Raw genomic sequence first — 27,239 nt, forward strand, 5'->3', positions numbered from 1 at the left:
AGGTGTTTTACGAGTAATTTAATATTATTGAAGCTGCCTACCAGACTGTGGAGTACTTTTATTTTTAATATGGAGGCGAATAACTCGAAACTTGTGGTATAATGAAGTCGTTCAAACCAAACCCTCGATCGGAAAGTGCGATGCGACAAATATGATCGATGTATTAATTGGTATTCTACGTTTGCACGAGTTGGCAAATGACCGACCATGCCATAGCCGTTGGGAACGAGGTCCTTATTATAGCAAAGAAGCACAGGCCCTGGAGCTCAAGTTGCGCTTCTTGTCCAGTCTGAGTCTTTGGTGGCACAAAAAAGTATAAAACAAAAAAGTCATTTTACCTGAACTACCACGACCACAAATGTAATATATTGTACAGTTTTCATACCCTGGAATAAATTCTCAACAATACCAGAAACAATCACCACATTCGTAAAGCGTTCGCCCGTCGTTATAACCAAGCAGGACATTCCATCTGTCACAGGTATGTTTGGGGTTCATTCCTCTTCCATGGAACAAATGACTCGAAAATGAGAAAATCAGGATTCTATTTTTAAATCTAGAACATCAGCAGCAAATAGTTTAAATGAAAGGTTTTCATTCTGTTAAGACATTCACCATTACTCATTCATCACTCTTTTCCCATAAGCCTTTTCATTCCATTTCCTCTCTTTATTTCGTCCAATATGTCAATATGACACTCACATTTTATCCAATATATGTTGCTTATCCACAGTACATCAGCAGTGACGTCATCAGTGAAGTCACTAACCTGGTAGACCGATAAATTTTCCTTTTCATAATCTCTTGCTCCGTCCGGGGAAGGGTTATGACTGAAACGTCAGCATTTCTGCAATTTGTTTTTCATGTCGGATAACAAACTGTTTTATGCTTTTGAATCACGAGTATTTTTGAGGGCTGAAAGAGTGGCCTAGCGGTACGCACACTCGCCTTTAAGCCATCTAGTCTGGGTTTGAATCTCAGCCCTGCTATGAACTGCCATCGTGGTGTTCCGCAGGCAGGGTGATTCATCAATGGGTGTGTCGTCCCTCTGATGGATGTTAAACGGGCCGGGATGTTAAACGACCTGGATGTTAAACGGGATGAGATGTTAAACGGGATGTTTCTGAAATGTCTGTCGGCATTAGTTGGTTTACATTAATGATCCCATGGTGTCCTTCGCAAAAAGTAGGTGAGTTATCGCCAGCACCCTGAACAAATTCCAAATTCCTGCCTTAATCATAGTCAAACGTCAGGCCTGCCCAGGCAGTTGGTGAAAGACTTTGGCCAAATCTTCCCCTGGCCAATCCCCATCAACGTGAGAATAATTGTTGCCGTTAAAGAAGCAGAAGAAAAATCATGAGTATTTGACTTGAATGACATGACCATTAAAAATAAATAAAGGGGGAAAGTCAGCATTAGCAAATAAATTGACAGTTTTACTTTACAAGAACATCACAGGAGACTAACCAAGTGTAAAGACTCAAATGGGAATAATAAACATAAATGAATGAATGAATGAATGATCGTTTTAAGGCCATTTTCCCCGCTAGAGCGGGGGTTAGCCTTGCGTGCCCCATGACAATCATGGTTCCCTGTTTGAGGCAATGTTTTTATGGCCGGATGCCCTTCCTGACGCCAACCCTTGGTCACGCTCTTACGATGCGCAGGGATACGGTGTACCTATTCTAAACCGGGGTAAACACCGTGATCATTCATCCCAGCAAGCTGGTACTCAATTTGCCGACCTCGGAAGGATGACAGGCTGAGTCAACCCCCCTGGCGTTAATTCAGTGATCGACCAGGATTCGAACCCAGAATCCTAGGATCCCAAGCCGGCACCCTAACCGCTAAGCCAACACCAGGGATAAATTCAGAATAATATTCAACATTCCTGCCCTCGTGAATAAATACAACAACACCAGGCCCTGGTGTTGGGCTAGCGGCTAGGGTGCCGGCTTAGGATCCTAGGATCCTGGGTTCGAATCCCGGTCGATCACTGAATTAACGCCAGGGGGGTTGACTCAGCCTGTCATCCTTTCGAGGTCGGCTAATTGAGTACCAGTTCACTGGTAATTCCCTGTTTGTCGTTAAAGGCGGCAAAAAGGGTTGGCGTCAGGAAGGGCATCCGGCCGCAAAACATTGCTTCAAAAAGGGGACCAAAAAACAACAACAACCACGGTGCCCGAAAAAGGCCAACCCCCGCTTTGCGGGGAAAAATGGCCTCTAAAGGTGGTTATTATTTTATTATATTCAACACCAGGGAATAATAAACATTCAGAGAGAGAAATAAAAGAATAGCTCCAATTATACAGGGCCAGGAAAACTACGTGCTGGCAGGAATGGAGACATTCGGCAACACACAAGTTTGAATAAGACACCTATAAGTGAGGACTTCAACTTTTCCAAAAAAAGAGCAATTAAATAAATTGGAAAATGGGGAAGGGGGGAGAGGAACTTTTTTGGACCCAACCTTCCCAACAATTATATATAAGGGCTTCATTCGTGTATTTGGTTAATGCAGGTAAAAGGCCAAAACAAATGGGATGCCTCAATCGGCGACCAGCTCAGCCTCTACATTGTGAAATCTGTCTCTCTGCGCGTGGATGTGCTCTGGCTCCAAAGATTTTCGAGGGAAGGAAGACAACAGCAGCAAGTCGAGAGAAGTATGCGTGATGAGCTTCACATTGACAAGGTTCCGATAGATGTGGTCGAGCCTCTGACAGGTTACCTCGTCGTTGCTCAACAACAGGTGCACCGCGGTGAGCTGCACATGAACACACAGGCTCTGTTAGTGCAATCCAACCTTAATGGAAGTCTCTATACTGGATACAATGAAGAACTAGAACGGGCACTCGGTAGAGCGCATACCTTCGCCGCAGCTACTGTTCTGTACTTGGCATGGGAGTGTAGGGAACAGAACAACAAAAATACGATTTTGACCTTTTCGTGACCTTGACCTTGACCTTTGACCCGATTGCTCCCAAAATCTAATCAAATGTGTCCCGTATAATAACCAATCATCCCACCAAATTTCATGCAATTCGGTTGAATACTTTTTGAGTTATGCGAATAACATACACACACACACACAGACATACAAATAAATACACAGCGATCAAAACATAACCTTCCGCTTTTGCGAAGGTAACTAGACTTACTCGAGAAGGCTAATGTCAGCAGAAAGGTAGAAAAATTAATGGAATGATGATCAAAGTATGCCAACCACTGTGAGGGGGAGTGGGGGGGGGGGGGGGAGGGGGAGGGCGGACATTTCAAGCATTCGCCGAAGTCGGAGCAAAAGAAGCTCCGACGAAGCTCAACTCTCAAAACGTCAGCTTTTCTTTGTTTCCCACTTACTTTGATCGCTACTCCATCCAATGTTCTATCCTCCATAGCTGTGTTCTCTGTCCCGTGTCCAAACAAGGAGACCTGTGCTACCTCTTCAGAGCAAATCGATCTTTAAGCTAAAGGATAACTCTCAATCAGTCAGCACCAAGCTTTTGGCAGTCTAATTACGAATCTTAATTGTGCAGGAAGTTTAGGGATGATCATCGAATACAATGCTTCACCTTCAGGTGCCAGGTGAGAGAAATGTTTGGTGGTTAGTCAGTGAAAACATCAGGAGTTTCTTTGGCAAAAAGAGCTTTACGTATTACCATGCGAGCAAACCAAACACACAACGACAACAAACGACCATGATGAGTGCAACAAACAAAAGTGAACAAACAACACATGTCTGCAATGAATTCTGTCCAAAAGGAAAAGAGATATCAACGTACAACTTCAGAGGACACTCTCTTCATAAACTTCCTCCCGGTCTCTTGAAGGGCCAGAGCAGCCAGGTGTGTCAAGACCTCGTCAAAGTTTCCCATTTTGCTTAGCATCAGCAGCTGAAGTGTCACAAGTGTGCAAAGGAAGCTCGTCAGCCACGCCAAAATAAACTCCAACACAACTTTAACCTAGTAGTAGTGAATTAAACTCGACTATAAACTCATACATCAAAAACAAACGAACACAATTTTAACATTCATCATGTACTTTTATACACGGACATAAACACCAAAGTAGTCAATTCTTACTATCACCTGCAGGTTGAAGCAAAGGGTTGTTTCCTTGTTATCGACGATGTCAAAGAACGTTCTTGCCTTTTCCATGTCGTCCTGAACCAAACAAAATGTTTAAAGGGGAATTCAAAACTTTTACAATAAAATATAGCAAGCATTCTTCTTCTTCATTCATATGTGGCACATGACTGTCAGTGAGAGCATCGATGGCTGAGAGCACGGCTGTTCTGCTGATGCAAGGTCCTCCTGTAAGTTAAGGCAGGAAAATGGAATTTGTTCAGGGTCACCTACTCTTTATGAAGGGCAACATGAGATTTTTAAAATCCACCAACTAATGCCACTAACTAATACCTGGTGTTGGCTTAGCAGTTAGGGTGCCGACTTGGGATCCTAGGATCCTGGGTTGGAATCCCGGTCGATCGCTGAATTAACGCCAGGGGGGTTGACTCAGCCTGTCATCCGTCCGAGGTCGGCAAATTGAGTACCAGCTTGCTGGGATGAATGATCACGGTGTGTACCCCGATTTAGAATAGGCACACCGTATCCCTGCGCATCGTAAGAGCATGACCAAGGGTTGGCGTCAGGAAGGGCATCCGGCCATAAAAACATTGCCTCAAACAGGGAACCATGATTGTCATGGGGCCCGCAAGGCTAACCCCCGCTCTAGCGGGGAAAATGGCCTTAAAACGATCATTCATTCATTCATTCATAATGCTGGCAAACGGGATGCCCAGTTTAATGTCCATTCGAGGGACAGCGCACATACACCGATGCCTCACTCTGCCTGCAAGATACCAGGATTATGGTTTGTAGATGGGCAGAGAGTGATCTTAGGGTCCTGAGTTTGAGCCCCTGTCATGCACCAGGTTGACTCAGACTCAGCCAGTCATCCTTCCGAGGTCAACAAATGAGTACCAGACGACAGTTTAGAGAGGCATTGCATCAGTGGCAGTTGCGCCCCCAGAAAATGATGCAACCAGCAGCCACAGGCTGCACACAAACTACAGCTTCAAGTCCTCAATTAACACAAGAACAACAAAGTACCTGTAAATAATTATGGTTAGAATTATGGCTGAATTATGGCTGAGAGGGGAAGCGCAGAAAGGTTCACTGCAGAGGAAGTGCTCCAACTTGTTTTGCAACGTCTGGATGTGACTGTGACCAAAGTGATTGATCGGAAATTTCTGCCTCCGGTAATGATCATGTGTCAGAGCCCTCTGAACACAGCGACATTAAGGTTACTACTGCGAGTCCTCCCCCAGCCACTCAGGCTGCTTAGTCTCATGGTAATGTATCGTCCAACATCGATGAGAATGAGCAGCATGGAAGATGTCATAGTCTTGGTCGTTTTCGTAACCGCGGTCAACGTCAAGGACAGAGTAGAGGACGATTACCCCAGGAACTGCCTGCTGCAGTTGATCGAGAAATACCTGCCAGAAATGGGACTGTGTGGCAAAAGGATCCCTCATAGTCCAAGCCATTTAGCATTTGACGGGGAAAAAACTGCAACACTACCGATCTCATTCGTATTGATTACCCTCAAGGTACCTTTATAACATACTAAAAGTATAAAGGTCTAAAAATATGGGGTGACTCTCAAATAATGCAATCAAGTTTTCTCCATTTAGCCCCATGTTAAAAGACGTACATATGCCGCATGCTATGATTATTGTCGCTCTCTGAACTTTTATTGCTTATTTTATACACTGGACCTAATCACTAGCACGATATAATAAATAAAGGATATCATACTGTACAATATTGTATATATAAGTGAAGTTTTTACTGTTTTAGTGTCTTATTTAACCACACCCCGTTTTACAAAGACTGCTCACTCCACAGCAAGCGACGGTACATCATTATTTGTTTGTGAACCATATATATCTTAGTTTTTAATCCCATCAATGACATGTATTTAGTATGTTTAGGTCTATTGGCAATAACATACAGTAATAGTATATTCAACTTTTCTATATTTGCAGGTAATCCAACCCTGAAGAATGGCGGCCAATTCGTGTGTGTTCTGCAATGAATCCACCAACAACGATAATCCAGTAGTGACACTTCGTGAAAAGGGAAGTCGGACTATTAATGTTGTTAGTGACCAGCGCAGTGACCCAATACAGACTGTTCCAGGTCAACCTTGATGTACTGTGGAAGACGTCACTACTGTTCAAGATACCAAGACCTGCATGGTCCGGGATGATGCAACTCTTACATCGTGGTGTCCAGCATTCAAAATCGTCTGTCCTGTTTCTCCCAATGATTGATTTGAGCTCGAGCGACACTACATGCATCTACTCCACTCTCAACTACATTGCGCAACATGCTAAACAACATGATGTACCTACCATCATCACCTTTGATCAGCCACTATGGTGGAAGGCATTGTCGATCATTCTCTCGGAGCCAGATGGAAGCCCCATGCGACGTATTGTGGTAAGGCTAGGTGCCTTTCATATGGAAATGAGCTTCCTTGGCAGCATAGGGCACCTCATGGGTGGTTCTGGGTTGAAGGAGCTGCTAGAACTCATATACGCACCAAATGCAGTGGATCACATCCTAACAGGAAAAGCAATTTCCAGGGCTGTACGGGCACACATCCTCCTGGATGCTGTCCTGAATGCACTCCTCCTGTCTGATCCTCTTGGAGGAACACAATACAGAACTGCAGAAGACTTGCCAGTTCGGGATGAAGATGCAATGAGTGGCTTGGCCGATGATGATGTGATTCATCCACATTCATCCACACATTCAGCCACAGGCAAAATCCACTAAAACCAAACCACATCAGGAATGTGAAGTCCATGAAACGTCAGCTAGGTGCAGCTGTGTGTGAAAGCATCCTATTCATACACGCAGTATTGGGATGTGACACGACGTCTCGACTGTACGGCCTTGGCAAAGGAGCGTCACTGAAGAAATTCATGATGAGCACACTCTTCCAAACTCAATCCCAACAGTTCTTGGCTGAGGATGCATCACCAGATGTGGTCGAGGCTGCAGGAGAGATAGCACTCGTGTGTCTCTACAAGGGTAAACCTGATGAAAGTTTGGATTCCCTCAGGTACAAGCGGTTTTGTGAACAGGTCGCAGTCAAGACTTCGAAGATACTCCCACAGACCTTACCGCCCACATCTGCTGCAGCGAGATATCACAGCAGACGGGTGTATCTGCAAATACAGCAGTGGAAAGGAAACAACAGCCTACAACCAGTGGATTGGGGCTGGAGAATGAGCGACGGCAATCTTGTTCCTGTTATGACCGACCTCCCTCCAGCACCTCAGGATTTGTTGAATGTTATCCGGTGCAACTGTTCGACCGATTGTGGTTCCGCACGGTGTACATGCCGCAAGAACAACTTGGAGTGTTCTCCTGCTTGTGGTCAGTGCCGTGGATCTGGCTGCACCAACTCCGTCCTGGACAGTTTCAGCGACGACGATGACAAGGAAAATGATGATTAGGTAGTGGACTGTTGTTATCGACTGTTACATGCAGCTGTAAATTTGTTAATTGTGGACATTTTTTTACTTTTAAGCGAATCCTTGACTTCCGACAGTATTTTATGAGTCAGTATTATTAGTTTCTCTATATGTGATTTTATTATGAGTTTGTGATTTTAATCAACAAAATGTGCCATAATTCTGAAACAGTCATGACAAGTGATTCATGTATTTGCATATCAGTGATCAGTATTTAGCTATTGGGAATTTTGTTTACGTGCTTATTTTTTTGTTCCGTACGGGCCGTACTGGGGCTGTAACATGCTGTAATTCCTGATATTAAAAGTATAATTATATACCATGTGCTCGGAATGTATCGCAAAATGTGAACAAATCGTACCGCAAAAGGATGAAAAGGGGGGTCCATGTACCAGTGATTTTGACAGACACCCCATATTTTTAGAGCTTTAGACTTTTGATATGTTATCTGGTATATATTACTGCATACAATTTCGCACTGATATGTAGTGTTGCAGTTTTTTCCTATCTGGCCCCATATTTGGGCTAAATGGCTTGGACTATCAGCTGTTGGATGATGCCAGAAACAAGATGCAACTAGATGGTATTCATAGAATACTTACTCTGCGCAGTCAACTTGTTGTGAGCCAACTCTTCTGTTTTTGAACATTGTTTTTCTTTGATCCAATATGGCTGCCAGACCACGTGAGCGATGACATCATAAATTTATATTCTCTAATATAAATTGTTGCAGAGATCACGCTCAATACATTTCAAACTGATCAGACTAAGCGTTGTCCCGGTCAAACTATGATGTCATAATTATGGCACCAATGACGTCATCGTTAACAACACCTATTCCCCATTTGGAGTTCTTTACAATGAGCCATGTTTCAATTTTTTCCAAGCAGCAGTTTTGGAGATATAGAGGTGCAACATTTTTCGTTTTTTCCAAGATAGCGCCTGTACAACATGTCCTATGGCGTCATGATTATCATTAAAATATTCTAAAGGAGGAGGCGCTGCTATGGTGAAAATGTAATGTCCATCAGACCAACAGTTGCTGAAAAAAATTCATAATGATCGGATGGATAAGTGTTGTATTTGTCGAATTATGACGTCATAACGAAGGTACCAATGACATCACCATCAACATGTCTTATTCCCCATGGTGAGTACTTGACAATGAGCCATGTTTCAATCTTTTCCATCGAGTGGTTTGGGAGATCTTTGGGAGGTTTGGGAGACGTCATAATTATGAATAAAAAAAATTGTACAGGCGGAGGCGCTTCTATGGTAAAATTTCTATGATAAATTTTCGGTTGCCGAGCAAATTAATTTTTTTTAATGCAGACACGTACGGCACACGGCACACATACGGCACACGTACGCAACTGAATGCTTAACCCTGCTTTTCACTTCGCGAGCGCAGAGTAATTAGAAGGCCTCCATGCATAAGAGAATCTCGATGAGCCTCAATAGAATAATGTTTTTGTTCTTTTTGAAATACAGTATGAATGAATGAATGAATTAATGAATGATCGTTTTAAGGCCATTTTTCCCCGCTAGAGTGGGGGTTGGCCTTGCAGGCCCCATGACCTCATGGGGCCCTGTTTGAGGCAAATGTTTTTGTGGCCAGATGCCCTTCCTGACGCCAACCCTTGGTCATGCTCTTACAGGTGTCTTACAGGTGCCAACCCCGCAGGGATATGGTGTACCTATTCTAAATCGGGGTACACACCGGATCATTCATCCCAGCAAGCTGGTACTCAATTTTGCCGACCTCGGAAGGATGACAGGCTGAGTCAACCACCCTGGTGTTAATTCAGCGATTGACCGGGATTCGAACTCAGGATCCTAGGATCCCAAGCTAGCGCCCTAACCGCTAAGCCAACACCAGGCTTGAAATACAGTATACAGGTTGAAACTCGTGGGACAATTGCTTGTAGGTTGCCATGCAATATACTTTGTATATGTATTTTTTGAAGTTCTTATTTTGACAATGAATAAACATCTTTTTCAATTTGCATTGCTGTGTTGTTTTATCAATGACATGTGATACTCAGCCAGGTCCCAAATGTAACAGAACACATTACCAATCCACAAGCTCGTCTGAGATCTACTCGGAGAGCTGGTTGAGGTGTAGTTTTGGAGCTCTGCTGGAGCAGATTGAGGTACCTGTTGCAAAGCCAGAGCGATGGCAAAGCAGATCATCCTTCGTGGTGTTTTTTCCCTTTCCTGCAATATCTTCTCCATCAGAGTCAAACAGGACTTGTACGCCTCTGGTGTGTTCTGAATGGGAAGGCGTAAGCGAGAGGTGGGGCGACGGTGAAAGAAAGAACAAGTTATCTGCTGCACGTGTACTTCGATCCCGACACGTCACACACAAGCAAATGTTGCGGAATGGTTTACAGCATTTTGCCTACCAGCTTGTAATAGATGCCACACTTCAGGAAATTGGTAATAGATGACGACTTCCAACCACGGCTCTCCATCACGCTAATAACATTCAGCGCATCTAGAATGGAAGGCGTTTATTAAATATGCCACCGAGGATTTGAAAATAATTTAAAAAATAATAAAGGGGCTGTCTACGTATTGCAGAAAGAAAAAAAAAATTATTACCCTCGCCTGAGGAGAGGGTATTGCATTTGAGTCCGTTTGTCTGTCCATTTGTCCGCATAGAATAAATGTGATTTTCTCTGCAACCGTTGGTCCGATTGACAGGAAAGTTTCACCATAAGTGCACCTCCACCGGTATAATTTTTAATGATAATTATGACGTCATAGGTCACGTAGTTTGGCCGCCATCTTGGAAAAACCGAAGAACTTTGCACCTCCATATCTCCGAAAGTGCTGCATAGAAAAATTTCAGACATGGCTCATTGTAAATAACTCTGCATGTTAATATAACATATGTGAATGATGATGTAATAGGTTCCTGCATTATGTCGTCATAATTCGACAGTACAAAACTTCATCCGATCAAGATGAAATTTCTTGAGCGTCGTCTATGGATAAATTGGTGGGGGTGGAGGGTGGGAGGAGGGAGGAGGGAGGAAATAAGGATGACGTCATTGGTCACGTGGTTCGGCCACCATATTTGTTTGAACACAAAAGCCTTAAAAAACACTGAAAACAAGTCCTGGCAAGGGTCTGCAATCTCTGATTGCTCTTTCTAGTTTTCTATGTAAAATATTCCATATTGTGGAAGAGCTGGATGAGGTAGGACAGTGGAAATAAACTTAATGACAGTGGTGCTATGATAATCAGCTATGTAGATGAACAGGTGAAGAAGGGATGAGGGAATGAGAGTGAGAGGGTGTTGAGGATGTTGTTGAGGGGAAGAAGAAGGGGGGTAGTGGTTGTTGAGGAGAGGAGGTGGAGGTGGTGGTTGTTCAGGGGAAGGAGAAGCATTGTTATGGTTGTTGAGGGGAGGGCAGAGGTGGAGGTTGTTGAGGGGAGGGAGGAGGTGGAGGTTGTTGAGGGGATGGTAGTTGGGTGATGGTGGTTGCTGAGGGGATGGTAGTTGGGTGGTGGTGGTTGCTGAGGGGAAGGAGTGGGGTGGTGGTGGTTGTTGAGGGGATGGTAGTTGGGTGGTGGTGGTTGTTGATGAGACAGAGGGGGGTGGTAGTGGTTGTTGAGGGGACAGAGGGGGTGGTGGTGGTTGTTGACAGGACAGACCGGGGGGTGTGGTGGGTGTTCAGGGTGACAGACAGGAGGTGGCGGTGGTTGTTGAGGAGATGGTGGGGGTGGTGGTGGGGGTAAGGACTAATCTCAGAACTTTGGGTGAAAAGATCATTGGTACATCGTAATATTTCTCATGATGATACAACAACAATTCAATGTTCCACGTTAGAGATGCAGCAGCAGCTAATAGCCGCTATTGCAATAAACCAAAACCCACCTTCATAATACTTTTTCTCAAACAGGAAGTCCACAAGGATGTGATAGGATGCAAAATTAAAAAACAACACCAATTCCTACAAAGACAAACGGCAATAAAACCCGCATCACATTCACGTTCCTGCAACCGCACCACAAGTTTTCATTCAGTAATTAATCGTCATAATACAATTAAAGGAACACTTACAGGATCCATGATCAGGTCCAAAGCCTCCTTATGAAGGCCCTTGATGTATAAAAGCCGCATTAGCACAGAGCCAAAGTTGAACTCTTGATTTGAGCCATCATTGTTCTTGTGATACCTGCAACATGTAAAATACACGCACACCAGAATCGATAAATAGAGTACAAACAGAGTTAGCAAAACTGCCACTCAGTCAGACCAATAGAGGTGTTAATTCCTCCCTGACACTCAACGCCACCTATGGTGCTTCGCCAAAAGGAGCAAGCGTATTCAGTACTTAAAATAAGCGACAGAATCATTATCAGCACTGGCTCATAGCACATAACATTTTGTTGCGGTTCACTACTCCTTAATGACACATATTGTAATACTACAGAGTTCATCGAACAAGTTACCCCTCACAGTGTTTTAGTATATACTTCAATTTAAATAAAATAATGATTTAATAAAGTTTGAATAAATAAAATTAAGTTTGTTTAAAAAGAATTCCGGAAGTTTGGCCCTATTAATTCAGTCTGAAACACCACCCTATTTAACATGTCCAAGTACTGCAAAACTGGAGGATCTTGGAGGTGATTTGTGTTCTACCAGGTTCAAGCATATCATTCAATTTAAATAAAATAAAGATTTTAAAGGTTGTATAAATAAATAAATCCGGTGGTTTACGCTGTTGATGGTGGTGACTACGCCACCCGAACTAACACATCAATTCTTCGTGCCTATTGTATGTGTCCTTTCCCCGGTGTGTACCCTGGTTTAGAATAGGTACACCATATCCCTGCATGTCATAAGAGGTGACTAAAAGGGTTGGCGTCAGGAAGGGCATCCGGCCATAAAAACATTGCCTCAAAAAGGGAACCATGACAATTACAACGACAGTCACGTGAAAAAGTAAGTACACCCCATGTAAAGTTTGGACTTTTTCAACATATTTCAACATACAGCTATTTGATCTTCCTTTCAACAATATTGATAGATAAAGGTGATATAATCTAACAAATATCATGAAACATTTACATTTTGTAGTCCATTGTATAATTTAAATAAACATAAATGCAAATTTCGCATGTGGAAAAAGTAAGTACACCCCGACATTTATCACTATTTCAAATACCTAAAATTAGAATCAGGTGCACCAGCTCAGGTACAAATGATTAGAACATCATTACAGAGGTTCTTTTAGGAACCTGTCTTATTTAAACCTCAGACATTTCGTTTGGTTTGCTCTTTGTTGTTGAAGTGTGCGGCGTCACCATGCCTTGATCAAAAGAGCTCTCTGAGGCCTTCAGAAAGAAGGTTATAGATGCCTATGAGTCTGGGAAGGGATTTAAAAAGATCTCCAAACAATTTCAAATCAATCATTCGACTGTCCGGAAGATCATCTACAAGTGGAGGAGATTCCAAACAACTGCCAACTTGTTCAGGCCAGGCCGCCACAGCAAGTTCAGCCTGAAAGCAGACCGCAAGATGCTGAAAAAAGTCTGTAAGAACCCCAGAATGTCATCACAGGACCTACAGGTAGCTCTTGCCACTGTTGATGTCAAAGTGCACGAGTCTACCATTAGAAAGAGGCTGCATAAATTTGATCTACATGGGAGGTGTGCCAGGAGGAAACCTTTGCTGTCCAGAAAGAACATCAAGTCAAGACTAAAGTTTGCCATTGAACACCTAGGCAAAGACCAGCACTTCTGGAACAATGTGCTCTGGACAGATGAGTCAAAGGTAGAGCTATTTGGCCACAGTACCAGAAGACATGTTTGGCGAAAACCAAAGACAGCATTTGACCACAAGAACCTGATACCAACTGTAAAGCATGGTGGTGGAAATATTATGGTTTGGGGCAGAGTTGCTGCATCAGGGCCTGGGCAGCTCACCATCATAGAATCCACTATGAATTCTTCATTGTATGAGAGGGTGCTTGAGGATAATGTGAGGCCATCTTTCGGCAAGTTGAAGCTCAACCGAAGGTGGACCTTGCAACATGACAATGACCCTAAACATACCAGTAAATCCACCAAGGAATGGCTGAAAAGAAAGAAATGGAGGGTTCTGGAATGGCCAAGTCAAAGCCCGGATCTAAATCCCATCGAGATGTTGTGGGGGGATTTGAAACGAGCTGTGCATGCAAGAAACCCCTCAAACATCACACAGCTGAAAGAATTCTGCATGGAGGAGTGGGCAAAAATTTCTCCCAGTCGATGTCAGAGACTGGTAGACAGTTATAAGAAACGCCTATTTGAGATTGTTTCTGCCAAAGGGGGCAATACCACCTATGAGAGCCAAGGGTGTACTTACTTTTTCCACATGCGACATTTGCATTTATGTTTGTTTAAATTATACAATGGACTACAAAATGTAAATGTTCCATGATATTTGTTCTATTATATCACCTTTATCTATCAATATTGTTGAAATGAAGATCAAATAGCTGTATGTTGAAATATGTTGAAAAAGTCAAAACTTTACATGGGGTGTACTTACTTTTTCACGTGACTGTACATATGGGCAGGGTACAGCCCGAAGTACCCCGTGGGGGACCCCGCTCAATCTCGTCAAAACTCAAGGTGGGGAACCCGATCGAAGCAAGGGTGGAAATCACTCCATTTATGATGACGAAACGTCTGATGCCCGAAGTGGAGATCGGTTTCTGAGGCTTGGGACATGGAATGCAGGGACAATGATGGGGAGATCAGGAGAAGTGGAGGAAGTATTGGTCAGAAGAAGAGTGGACATATGTTGTGTGCAGGAGACGAGATGGAAGGGAAGTGGTGTGAGAATGGTGAAGCGTAGGCAGGGACAGAAATACAAGTTTGTGTGGCAAGGATGCCCGGAAGGCGTGAATGGTGTTGGTGTCCTGTTTTCTGAGGAGTTTGTAGACAGTGTGGTGAGTGTGACGAGAATGAGCGATAGGTTAATGATGGTGAAAATGATGATTGGAAAGCTCTTGGTGAACGTCATCTCAGGATAAGCTCCGCAGATTGGTCGGAGCGATGAAGAGAAGGACAAGTTCTGCTGTGCAATATAGAAGCTGATGGAAAACGTGAAAGATGAGGAAGTTGTTGTGGTAGGAGGAGACCGAAATGGACATGTGGGAAGGAGTATGGACGGTTTTGAGGGAGTTCATGGGGGTTTACGGATATGGTGTGAGAAATGGAGAAGGTGAAAGGATTTTGGAGTTTGCTGATGGAGCCGATTTGTTGATTTGTAATACTCAGTTCCAGAGGGAGGATAATAAGCTTGTTACATACACGTCAGGTGGGTCGACGACAACCGTTGACTACCTGATGGTTCGTAGGCGAGATAGGAGGCACCTCCAGGACACAAAGGTGATCCCGGGGGAGGAGGCTGTTTCACAGCACCACTTGGTTGTCTGCGACATGAGGGTGAAAGGTGCGAGGAGAGCTCGGCGGGTGAAGTACCAACCGAGAATGAAGGTGTGGAGGTTGAAAGAGGTGACAGTAAGGGAGGCATTAAAAGAGAGGCCGAGTAGGGTAGAGGATGATGTGGTTGAGCTTGAAAGTGGTTGGATGTCAATGAAAGTCTGTAATCTGTTGGGAGCCGTTGGTGAGGTATGTGGATTAGGGTGTTCAGGAAAACAAAATTCTGAATTTGATATGCATAGGTGCTCAAAACATGAGGAAACAGGTAATAAACAACTGGCAAAAATTTCAAGTCAATCCATTATAATTAAGTGACAGCTCAACAGACCCAAAGTTTTGAATGAGCTAACGTATGTATTATATAATATATATACGTTGTAACGCTTATGTATTAGTATACACTATACATTATACAATGTATTGCATATTATATATGTTATTATGCAAGAATTTGATATTTGTATAAAAATAAAGTTTCTCTTTTTCCCTTTTTTGCAGTAGTCAACCAATGATGAGTGCAGCAGTTGCAGCAGGTTATCAAACAAGGGATTCTCTCAGCATTTGGTTGCTGGGAGAAATGATTCCGGCACTTGAGGGCAATCAATTACCCACCAATCGTCAAGTATTATGTCGTCTGTTCTTCGATTTGAAGATCAACAAACTGGATGTTCCAAGAAGCTGTTCAAATGTCATTGATGATGTACTTCAGTTTTGGCATATGGCTAACATCCCCACAAAGCACAAACCAAATGCAATTGCAAAACTTAAAGCTTTCTACCAGGAGTATGTCCTTCTTAGGAAAAACAAGGCACGGCGAACGGAGAGGCAGGGTCAATTGGAGACTGATTTTAGCCATAAACTGAATCAGCTATTTGATCTATCACATGCTAATTCTGAACAGCTTATCAAAATTCCACAGGATTTTGAGTTCCTTCAAGATCAACAAGGACCCAGGAAGATGATAATGACCGGAGAAGACTTGCAGTTCAAAAAGCGAGAAGAGAAATGACAGAAACGACAAGGTGAAGAGATGATGCGCATTGAAAAAGAACAGGAAGCAAAAAAACAGATGGTGATGAACCCTAATGAAGTGCTGGATGATTCATCACAATCAACAGGTGAAGAATCTGCAAATGATGATGAGCCTGTGGAGATTAACAAATATTTCTCAAAACAAATCGATACACCTGAAACATCAGGAGCAACAACTCCAAAGACTATGAAGTTGGACAAACGTTGCATCGTAGAAGACCCTTTAGTTGCAGCAAGTTTGGATAGAACTGGAACTACACCACGTGAAGCAATGCACATCATTGGTCCTGCACTGAAAGCTGCTGGGGTCCCTGTAAGCAGACTGAGACTGTCAACAACTTCACTTTATGAAGCTCGAAGGACAGTCCGCAAGTCAATTGGAGAAACTATTCAGGAAAACTTTTCGCCCGATACGCCTCTTGTTGTACATTTTGATGGCAAGCTGATGCCAGACAATGATGGTACAATGGCTGATCGTTTGCCTGTTGTTGTATCTGGAAAAGATGTAGAAAAACTTCTTGGCATTCCAAAACTTCAATCTGGTACTGGAATCCTGATGGGAGAAGCAGTCATTAAGTTCATTAATGAATGGGATGGTGTGTCTGAATGGCTTGCTGGATTATGTTTTGACACAACGACCACAAATACAGGACTCCATATGGGTGCAATCACATCATTCAAAATGCCTTAAACAAACGCCTACTGTTTTTGGCTTGTCGGCATCACATATTTGAAATCATTGCTTCAACTGTATTTGACACATTCTTTGTTGCATCTGGACCACAAATTGGCATTTTCGGTCGCTTTAAGAAGCATTGGACTTCCATTGACACAAGCAAGTTTGCATCACTTGCCACAAGCCTTGATGGCAGTGAGAAGGTTTGGTTTGAAAACAATCGCGACTCTGCAATAACTTTTCTTCGCAGTCAACTAATGGACAAACAGCCAAGAGATGACTATTTGGAATTAATTAGACTGGCTCTCATCACACTTGGAGATAATGTGGAAGGACATGTAAAGTTCAGCCCACCTGGAGCATACCATCGTGCACGCTGGATGGCTAAAGGCATATACTGCCTCAAGATATCCTGTTTTCACGACCAGTTTCAGCTATCTGCACATGAATTCCAGTCACTAAGACGTATTTGTCTCTTCACAGTCACCTTGTATGTAAAAGCATGGTTCACTGCAAATGATACTTGCAATGCACCTTCCAATGACTTACACCTTCTTCAGGCTATGGAAGACTACTCTGAAGTCGATCAAAAAGTTGCCAAGACGGCTCTGTCAAAATTGAGGAGTCATCTATGGTATTTGAGTGAAGATTTGGTTGGCTTAGTTCTCTTCTCTGACAAAATTGCAGTGGAGGTGAAAAAGGATGTGGTAATCTCCTTAGAAAAGCCTGAGATGAAAGAAGATGTGAGAAGAGTTCATGTTCCTGCCAGTCACGCATTCAAAGGGAGGCAGCTAGCTGAGTTTGTGACAAGAAGGTCTCTCAATCTCTTCTGTGCTCTGAAGTTGTCAAAGGAGTTCCTTAAAAGCGATCCTGAAACATGGAGCTCGAATCAAGACTATATTCTTGCCCAAGAAAAAGTTTCTGCACTACGTGTGGTCAATGATTGTGCTGAACGTGCCATAAAGTTGGCTACAGGTTTCAACCTTGCCCTCACTCATGATGAAGAACAGCGTCAGCTCATCTTCCAAGTGGTAGAACAACACAGGAAATTGATCAGAAAGCCACTGAAGAAACATTTCTTTGAGGACAACACAACCTAATGATATCTACTTAATATGATAAAGACAGTGGTTTCTATCATGTGAAAACATTTGACATATGACTTATAATTTTCTTAATTGAAAAATATGTTTTTGAGTAATTAAATGATTTAAAAAGTAAAGCATTTAAAGCTATATTAAATCACTAGTTTTCCGAAAAATTGGTTCTTTTTTCATTTCTACATATGACTTGAGCTGTCACTTAATGTATACTGATCCACCTGAAAGTTGTCACATTTGTTCATAATGTCCAACCTCACAAAATTAGAGGGTATGCGTTTTTGAAAAAAAAAATATTTTCACACCATATAATTTCTGAACACCCTAATGTGGATGGACAAAAGGACCACCGAGGCACTCGGAAACATGGTGGTGGGATGATGAAGTTCGAAAGAGGATTGACGAGAAGAGGAAGAAGTTCAAGGAGTGGCAGAAGGCGAAGGGTACGGGGGCAGAAAAGGCAGAGCATGAAAGTTATAAGGCACCCAAGAAGGCTGCAAAGAAAGAGGTAGCAAAGGCGCAGGAGGCGTGTAGGAAAATGTTCGGAGAACGCTTGGATTTGGAAGAGGGTCAGAGAGCGGTATTCAGGATTGCAAAGCAGATAGCGAAAGAGAGGTGTGATGTGATGGGGGTGAGTTGCTTGAAGGATGAAGTGGGACAAATCGTTGTGGACCCAGATGGAATTAAAGGAAGATGGAAAAGATATATGGAAATGCTGTTGAATACAGAGAATGAATGGGATGGCAACATAGAGAGTAACCAAGTTTTAGGACCGGCAGAGAAGATAACTGAGAAGGAAGATGAGGAAGCGATAAAAGCAATGCAGAGTAGAAACCATTACAACTGAATTACAATGTAATACTACATGACGAAATCACATTGTGGCATCAGTCAGGAAAAGCTGCTGGCCTAAGTCTTTCATGGACCTGGTGGCCAAGCCTGAAGGTTTACTGAAGGAAACAGGATTTGTAATTTGTTCAGTATGCCGCCGATCCCTCACTTACTCTTTGTGAAAAACATTGTGGGATATTTTACATCCACCAACTAATGCTTGTAGACGGGACAGCCAGCTTAACGCACATATGAAGGACGGTGCACTTTGTGATGCAATAATATCCTGCCTATGAAGCACCAATCCAGGAGTGTATGATCAAGTCACGAATCGAGCCAAGACTAGACAGCTTGAAGTTAAGTGTACTACTCCTGTATACCATCTTGTCAGACATTGGGAGTTATTACATTACACAGTGCCAAAGACAATATCGTAGCAATATAAGAAGAGATGCTGCACACAATTTACACTACCACAAAACTATGCACAACCTTCGTACTGTCCTGCACAAATGCTGCACATCTTCCTCGGTCTCACAACTGTGTAGCAACGTCAGCAATTCCGACTTGAGGATGACCTTATCCTTTGTGATCTTGTCATCGATGTAATTCATAAATTTACCTTCCGGGACACAGCACCAAAAGATTGGAAAATCACAACAAACTTTATATTGTATATCCCATGCTTGCAAAATCAAAAAATAAATAAAAACATTGAGGGGTGCAAGAGGTTGAAAGGAGGGGGAGGGAGAATGAGAGGAGCGGAAGGAGGCTTAGGTCAGGATGAAAACTGCCTCGTTGTATCTCCTTGATAATTTATGGTAACTTAGCTGTCGTTATGTCACATGCCATATGGTAAACTACTGTACCGTAAAACCCTCACACAAGTATAGCCTGCATTTGGAATTTTTGGAACTTTTTTTGTTTAGGTATAACCCACGGGATACAGTAAGTAATAAGGGCTATTTATAGTCACTTTGACTTTGCTCTTTCACATTTTGACCCAATTTTAAATTATTTTCTCGATATTCTCATAAGATAGGTTTGTTGAAGATTTGATGACAAAAGCTCAAATACTAAAAAAAGTTATGGCCTGGAGAGACACACAAGCAATTGCAAACACCGTCTCCAGCTGCGTGGGGTAGGGCGCGGTGAGGGGCGGTGGAGGGGGGAGAGGAGGGTGGAGGAGGATGGAGGAGGGTGGAGGTGGGAGAGTTTATGTTTATGTTTGTTTGTTTATGTTTGGTTTATGTTACAGTTTATGTTTGGTATCCCATTGATAGGCCTGATTTGTATCCGGACCCTAACCAAAATCTATTATGCTTGTTCTTGTCACCTAGCAAACTCATCCATCAAGTTTTGTCATAATCCATCTACAACCTTTTTAAATATTGTGCTATATATAGTTTTTAGCCCCATCTCTTAATGATGAAGAATCATTAATTAATAAATAAAGATTCTGGTATCCAGAATCGGATGTTCACCAAAATCGCATCAATTCTTCCTCGACATACGTCAAACCTGCCCACCAATGCATCTATAACGTTTTGAGACATCATGCCGTGTATTGTTAGCTCACCTGGAACGAAATTCAGGGGAGCTTATGCGATGGCACGTCTCGTCCGTCCGTAAACACTTGAAACTTCTTCTCCTAAACCGCTGATGGGATTGTGACCAAATTTGGCACAAATTATATTTGTTGTATTGTGACTAAAGTTTGTTCACTGCATTTAAAAAATAAAATAAGAAAAATTCGGGGTTTCAGGGGGTCTACCCGGGGTCAAAGTGGATCCAGGTTTGACCCCCCAAAATAAGTATTTGCCTTTTCCTCTGAAACTACACACACAATTTCAATGAAACTTGACCACAACCTTCATCCCCCATGATGTACCGAAGTTTGTTCACGGCACTAAGAAAATCTAAGTCAAAATGGGTTTACAGGGGGTCAAAGTGGGTCCAGATTTGACCCCCTAAAATAGGCACATTTGATTTCTTCTCTGAAACTACACATACAATTTTGATGAAACTCGACTGCAACCTTCACCACCCGTGATGTACCAAAGTTTGTTCGTGGCATTAAAAAAAATTGGGGTTTGAGGAGGTATACAGGTTGGGGGGGGGGGGGGGGGGGGGTGAAGTTGCTCCCCAAAATAGGTACTTTTTTTATTTGTTTTTTTTCAAGTTTCGTGATTATGTTAGTATGATTCTACATGCTGTCCTGTCTTCTCGCAAGCATTGAAATTGGTTTAAAATACCTTTAGTCAGTGCAGTATAATGTTTATTCTACCAGGTGAGCGCCAGGGGTATTGCCCCTATGTTTTTACATCAAAACTGGGCAAACATGTGGAATATGTATTTCAACTGAGAAATCCCACACACTCATTCACTCTCTCTCTCCGAAAGGACCGCACCACAAACCCTTCCATCTACTTTCTCAACAACCCTCTCAAAGAAGTTAAGTCACTCAAACTCTTGGGTTTCACTCTCAGCCATGATCTCTCTTGGGCAAGCCACAATTCAAAGTTGGCCTCCAAAGGCAGGTGCAGACTGGGCATCCTCCGTTGTGCAACGTTCTTCATTGGCACACCTGAGCTCCTTTCCATCTACAAGGCTTTCATCCGTAGATTGATGGAGTACTGCTCCCCCCTCTGGGCTGGCTCCCCTGCCTCACACCATGCTCAACTTGATGCCGTGGAAACCAAGGCCTTCAAGATAATTGGAATCTCGTGATGAAGCTGAGTCTATGGGCCTATCACTTCGCCACCGCTGACAGGTCGGTGGTCTTTCTGTATTCTTCTCCTTCCTTTCTGGTCTTGCACCCTCTGCCCCCTCCAGGCTTTGTCCCCCTCCTCCTCCCAGGTATCTGCAGGATGCAAGTCACACGCAACCCCCTCCAAGTGAAACTGCCTACATCCAGAATCACTGCTCACCTTCACTCATTTGTTCCTCTTTCCCCCCCCCCCCCCCCCCCCTTTCTGTGGGACCACCTTCCACACTCTCTTCATTCTCATTCTTCTTTCCACATCTTCAAGACAGTTCACCATCATTTCAAATCATCCTCCATCCAAAACCATGATATTTTCTCCACCCATTAAACCAACATCTTGTCCAGCTCTTGTATTCTCCTCTACCCCTCATCGTTACCCACATTCCCTCCTTGTCTATCTGTCCTCCCTTCTCCTTCTGATGTTCCTTTTGCTATGTTGCGCAAGAGGCAATGAGTAGCAAAGTAATCATTAAATGTGGGATATGGGCAGACTGTCATGTGTTGGTTAAATATGGATACTAGAAGTTGCACATGTGATCCCCTTCCCCCCCATTACATCTTTTTGATATATTTAATATTGATCACAACAACTCGCATGAAGAGAAAAAAGGGATTTCAAAGGGATATGGCATTGGGTTGTTCCAGGTTAGGCTGGGTTGTACCAACTTTCTGCGAGTGACATGACCTCCCCAAGTCGGCTGCCATCATGACCTCCCCAAGTCGGCTGCCATCATGACCTCCCCAGGTCGGCTGCCATCATGACCTCCCCAGGTCAGCTGCCATCATGACCTCCCCAGGTCGGCTGCCATCATGACCTCCCCAGGTCGGCTGCCATCATGACCTCCCCAGGTCGGCTGCCATCATGACCTCCCCAGGTCGGCTGCCATCATGACCTCCCCAGGTCGGTTGCCATCATGACCTCCCCAGGTCGGCTGCCATCATGACCTCATCAGGTCGGCTGCCATCATGACCTCCCCAAGTCATGACCTCCCTAAAAGGCTTATTTTTAAACAGCCGTATCGACGTCAGTATATACCGAGTATACTCGACTCGACGAGTACCTCCCACTAGCACACCTGCATACGCTTTAGCGCATCGAACTTCAAATCAACAATCAATCATTCCAAAAAATATATATAATACCATCTCTTACAGTTCCTCCTTTCTACATTCCCTAAACTATCCAGAACTCCACCCCTCCCCCAGTGTCCTCAAACGTATTTTTGACTCGAAGGTCTCAAACTCATTTTGCAAAAAATGTTCGTTTCCCATGAATCGTACACTTTTCAAAATCCAATCTCACCCCTCCCCTCCAAATCCTCCCCATCACCCATCCCTTTCAAATCTCCCCCCTTGCCCCTTCCCTCCCCTCCCTCCTAAACTCCCCCCACACCCCTCCCCTCCGAGACTCTCCCTCGCTCCTCCCCTCCTAGACTCCCCTCTCACCCCTCCTCCTCAAAGCATCCTCCCTGCTTCTTCCCCCTTCCAACTTTCACCTTCATCTCCCCAAACCTTCTGCCTCGCTCTTCCCCCTCCTCAAATAACACCTCACTGTGCCTCACCCAATCTCCATCAAACCTTTTGTCCGCCCCATTCTTCCCTTTCTCCAAGCTATTCTGAAATCTCTGAAATCTCTGACACACCTTCAACAGCTCTCCCTACCTCTTCCTCCTCTTCCACATCTTACCCTACCCCTCCCCCCCCCCCCCTGTTCTGGACCCGATGCTCCCCCTTCCTCTTCATTAACGGTATGGACCTCAAACATCCGGGGCCTTCGCTCAAACTTGACTGACCTCTCCATTACAGGTTGCTTCTGACAAACCAGATGTGATCTGCTTAACATAAACTTTCCTCCTTCATGACGTCTCTGATGCCTTGGTATCTCTCCCAGGTTACTCCCTCCTCCGGTATGATAGAGCTGAGCCTCGTCCTGGAGGTGGGGTTGCTATCTTTATAAAAAACTCTTCCTCACTCGCCCTCTCTCCACCTCACCCCCAGGAATACCTTTGGCTACAGCTTCCCCTTCGCTCCCACCTTTTGTTCATATGTGTGTTGTACCGTCCACCAAACAGTGATGACTCCATCTACATCTCACTGTCTGATAATATGGACCAACTTCTATCTACCCATCCCAACTCTCTCTTCCTCATATGTGGTGATTTCAATTGTCACCATGCCAGTTGGCTGGGTGTGGGTACCTCTCTCACCAGCCATGGCTCTTCAGCAAAGGACTTCTGCGACTCACTGGGACTGACACAATCTGTCAATTTCCCGACCCGGATCTCAGTCAACGGAGCATCTTCTCTTCTGGATTTGGTTATGACAAACTTCCCTGAAAATGTCTGCTGCTCTTCTTCTGCTCCAATCGGCTCATCTGATCATGTGCTTGTCAAAGTGGACATCTCTCTGACCATTCTCAGAGAGCCTCCTCAGCGTCGACGAGTCTGGCATTTCACTCAGGCCAACTGGCACGGTCTTCAAGCAGCCATCAATCATCTGGACTGGTCTCCCATCTCTACCGCCTCTGACATCAACTCATCCTGGGAATTCTTTCAAAGTAAATTGCTCTCTCTCATGCACAGATTTATACAATCTCGTCTTCAGTTGTCATACCCTTCCTCCCGTCCATGGTACACGGAATCTTGTGGTGAGGCTGTTGCCCTGAAACAACTTGCTTTCGTCTCCTGGAAAGCAAATCCAACGGAAGGAAATCTCATTTCCTTTCACAAAGCCCGAAACAAGTGTGTGTCCACCCTCAGGAGAGCCAGGAAACAATATCTCACCATTCTCAAGACCGAACTCTCTTATCTGTCTCCCTCTTCCAAATCCTGGTGGCGTCTGGTCAAATCTGTTTCTGGTGTTTGTTCCCCCTCCATCCCCTCCCTCACCACAAACGGCTTAACGGCTGACTCCGCACGTGAAAAAGCTGAATGCCTCAACTCTGTGTTTGCCTCTAAATCTTGTGTCCCAAACCCATCCCTCTCTGTACCCACCGTACCCAGTCGTACCCAGCTGCTCCTGGACTCTGTGTCCTTTCCTCCTGACAAGGTGGAAAAGTTTCTGTCAACCCTCGACTCTGATTCTGCAACTGGTCCTGATGGCATCAGCCCACGGGTCCTAAAATCATGTTCTTCTGCTCTTTCACTCCCTCTTTCTGTTCTCTTCACCCTCTCTTTTGCTCAAGGTCATCTGCCATCTGCTTGGAAATCAGCCAACATCACCGGTTTGCACAAAAAAGGTGCAAAAACAGATCCCTGCAACTACAGACCAATCAGCCTTCTCCCAATTATCAGCAAAGTCATGGAATCAATCATTGCTTCAGATATTAAATCTTTCCTCTTCTCCAATGGCTTGATCTCTGATCATCAATTTGGTTTCAGACCTGGTCACTCTACTCTGGACATGCTGCTTCTGCTTTCTCAACCATGGATGGAGGTCCTCAACGCCAAACAGGAAATTAGAGCCGTCTCCCTTGACATTTCACGTGCCTTCGATACGGTCTGGCACCCTGCTCTGCTCACCAAACTCTCCTCCTTTGGTATCCATGGAAATCTCCACGCATGGCTGGCGGACTTCCTCTCTGGTCGTAGTCAACGTGTGGCCCTGAATGGGTTTTTCTCATCTCCTCTTCCTGTTCAGGCTGGAGTTCCCCAAGGTAGTGTTCTGGGCCCTGTGCTTTTTCTGGTCTCCATCAATGATCTCTCTGACTCTCTTGAAAATCCTCTCTATCTCTTTGCTGACGACTCTACTCTCTGTCGCTCCATTCCTCATCCCTCAGATCGGCAGTCTGCAGCCTCCTCACTCTCTGCAGACCTGGACAAAATCACAGACTGGTCAAACAAGTGGAACATGTCTTTCAATCCTGACAAATCTCACTCTTACAATGTCTCTCCGAAAGGACCGACTGGACAACCCTCCCATCTACTTTCTCAACAATCCTCTCCAAGAAGTTCTGTCGCTCAAGCTTTTGGGTCTCACTATCTGCCATGATCTTTCTTGGGAAAACCACATTTCCAAGCTGGCCTCCAAAGCCAGTCGCCGACTGGGCATCCTCCGTCGTGCGAAGTCCTTCCTTGGCACACCTGAGCTCTTCACCACATACAAGGCTTTCATCCGCAGCTCAATGGAATACTGTTCCCCCCTCTGGGCTGGTGCTCCTGCCTCACACCTTGCTCGGCTTCACGCTGTTGAGGCCAAAGCTTTCAGAATCATTGGAATCTCCTGCGATGTAGTCAACACCGAGGGCCTTTCACTCACTCACCGCAGGCAGGTTGGTGGTCTTTCTGTCTTCTACCGACTCCTCTCTGGCCTTGCTCCCCCAGCTCTCTCTGTGCTCTGTCCCCCCAATATTCCTTCAGGTCGCACAAGATCTGCCTGCAACCCTCTTATGGTTAAACTGCCAAAGTCTAGGCTCTCTGCTCACCTTCACTCTTTCATTCCCCTTTTCTCCCGCCTCTGGAACAAACTCCCCCACTCCCTTCAATCCCACTCCTCCCTCCAGGTCTTTAAAACAGCTGTTCACCACCATCTCTTATCTTCCCCCATCGAAAACCTTGATCTTTTCTACGCCCGGTAATTCACCCCAGAGTCCTTGCAGTGTTCATATGTTTTATTCCTCTCCCACCTCCCCCCAAGTCCTCCCGATGTCCCTGCTCTCAAATGTTGTGTTTGTGTCTTTCCCTCTCTTCCCCCTCTCTTTTGTGTCCTTCCCCCTCTCTCCCCATCTTGTCTGCCGCTCCCCTTGTTTTTTGTGTTTTGTGTGTCGGTTTGTCTTTTTGTGTGATTAATGTTAGCTCTTTCACGAGCCTCGATCTTGTATACAAAAAAAAAAAAAAAAAAAGTCGGCTGCCATCATGACCTCATCAGGTCGGCTGCCATCATGACCTCCCCAGGTCGGCTCCCATCATGACCTCCCCAGGTCGGCTCCCATCATGACCTCCCCAGGTCGGCTCCCATCATGACCTCCCCAGGTCGACTCCCATCATGATCTCGCCAGGACGGCTCCATCAGAACCTCCCAAGTCGGCTCCCACCATGACCTCCCCAAGTCGGCTCCCATCATGGCATCCCCAGGTTGTCACCCTGTGTCGGTCCTATTTTGGTTCACTGGTTTACTCTCTTCACTTCAATCTTTCCAACCAACTCATGCGTTCACTCAGGCACACCCACGATCCCTTATCCACACACTGAATATTTCCCATTCTGATCCTTTCTGGGTCAATCTTACCCCTGTGTGTGGGTGTCGATCGCCTCCATTCCACCCTCCCTCCACCCCCAATATCCATTGGTATGTGGTGAATGTGCTGCCCCTCGTTGTCTAGCTCCTCCATGAGCAGAGACACCGAGTATTAAATTTTTAAAAGTGTCCTTCAGAGCAATCAACACCCGTTTGTGCATGAAGATCTTAAGATGTGGAACTCGATCTGTCGATCATACCGTTTTACCATCCCAGCGATTTCCTTTTTTAATCCTCTTTTCGGTTCTTATTATACATGCCTATTCCTGTTTACCTGGTTTAATTTTGATGTCTTTGGCCTCCGTATGATATCAGTCTTGATTGGTCACATCGTTAGTGGTACACGAAGCCTCAACCCCGAGTACATGCCAGACTAAGGTATGTTATGGCGTTTCTCGTTTGTTCGTATGTGAAATTCTAAATGAGTGGAGATGTCGCTTTCCTGTTCGCCTTATTTTTGTGAAAAATGCATTTTATTCAAAATAAGGACATGTAAAATATAAACTTATTCATAAAATATAAATAAAATCTAAATTTAAGAAAGGTCATTTAGATTACAACAAACAAAACAAACTAGCGAAGACGCAACAACTAAATAACTTA

The 27,239-nt window shown here is 44.3% G+C and overlaps 1 protein-coding gene across 4 annotated transcripts in view; it reads right to left on the reverse strand.

Moving 5' to 3' along the window:
* Positions 1 to 528: 528 nt before the first annotated feature.
* Positions 529 to 27,239, reverse strand: part of LOC137431216 (pentatricopeptide repeat-containing protein 2, mitochondrial) — a 30,744-nt gene continuing 4,033 nt past the window's right edge. For 3 of the 4 annotated variants that reach the window (XM_068122294.2, XM_068122292.2, XM_068122293.2), the window contains exons 3-10: positions 19,127 to 19,256; positions 11,619 to 11,733; positions 11,433 to 11,508; positions 9,952 to 10,043; positions 9,704 to 9,817; positions 4,086 to 4,160; positions 3,780 to 3,890; positions 529 to 2,764 (exon numbers count right to left, since the gene is read on the reverse strand). In XM_068122294.2, the coding sequence (XP_067978395.2) occupies positions 2,549 to 2,764; positions 3,780 to 3,890; positions 4,086 to 4,160; positions 9,704 to 9,817; positions 9,952 to 10,043; positions 11,433 to 11,508; positions 11,619 to 11,733; positions 19,127 to 19,248 (921 nt within the window). In that variant the 5' untranslated portion in view covers positions 19,249 to 19,256 and the 3' untranslated portion in view covers positions 529 to 2,548. The remainder of the gene's footprint in view (positions 2,765 to 3,779; positions 3,891 to 4,085; positions 4,161 to 9,703; positions 9,818 to 9,951; positions 10,044 to 11,432; positions 11,509 to 11,618; positions 11,734 to 19,126; positions 19,257 to 27,239) is intronic. The other variant, XR_013624069.1, reaches the window with a different exon arrangement.

This window comes from Myxine glutinosa, chromosome 7 (assembly GCF_964187855.1).
Source record: "Myxine glutinosa chromosome 7, kmMyxGlut1.1, whole genome shotgun sequence".
In the NCBI taxonomy this organism is placed as follows: domain Eukaryota; kingdom Metazoa; phylum Chordata; class Myxini; order Myxiniformes; family Myxinidae; genus Myxine; species Myxine glutinosa.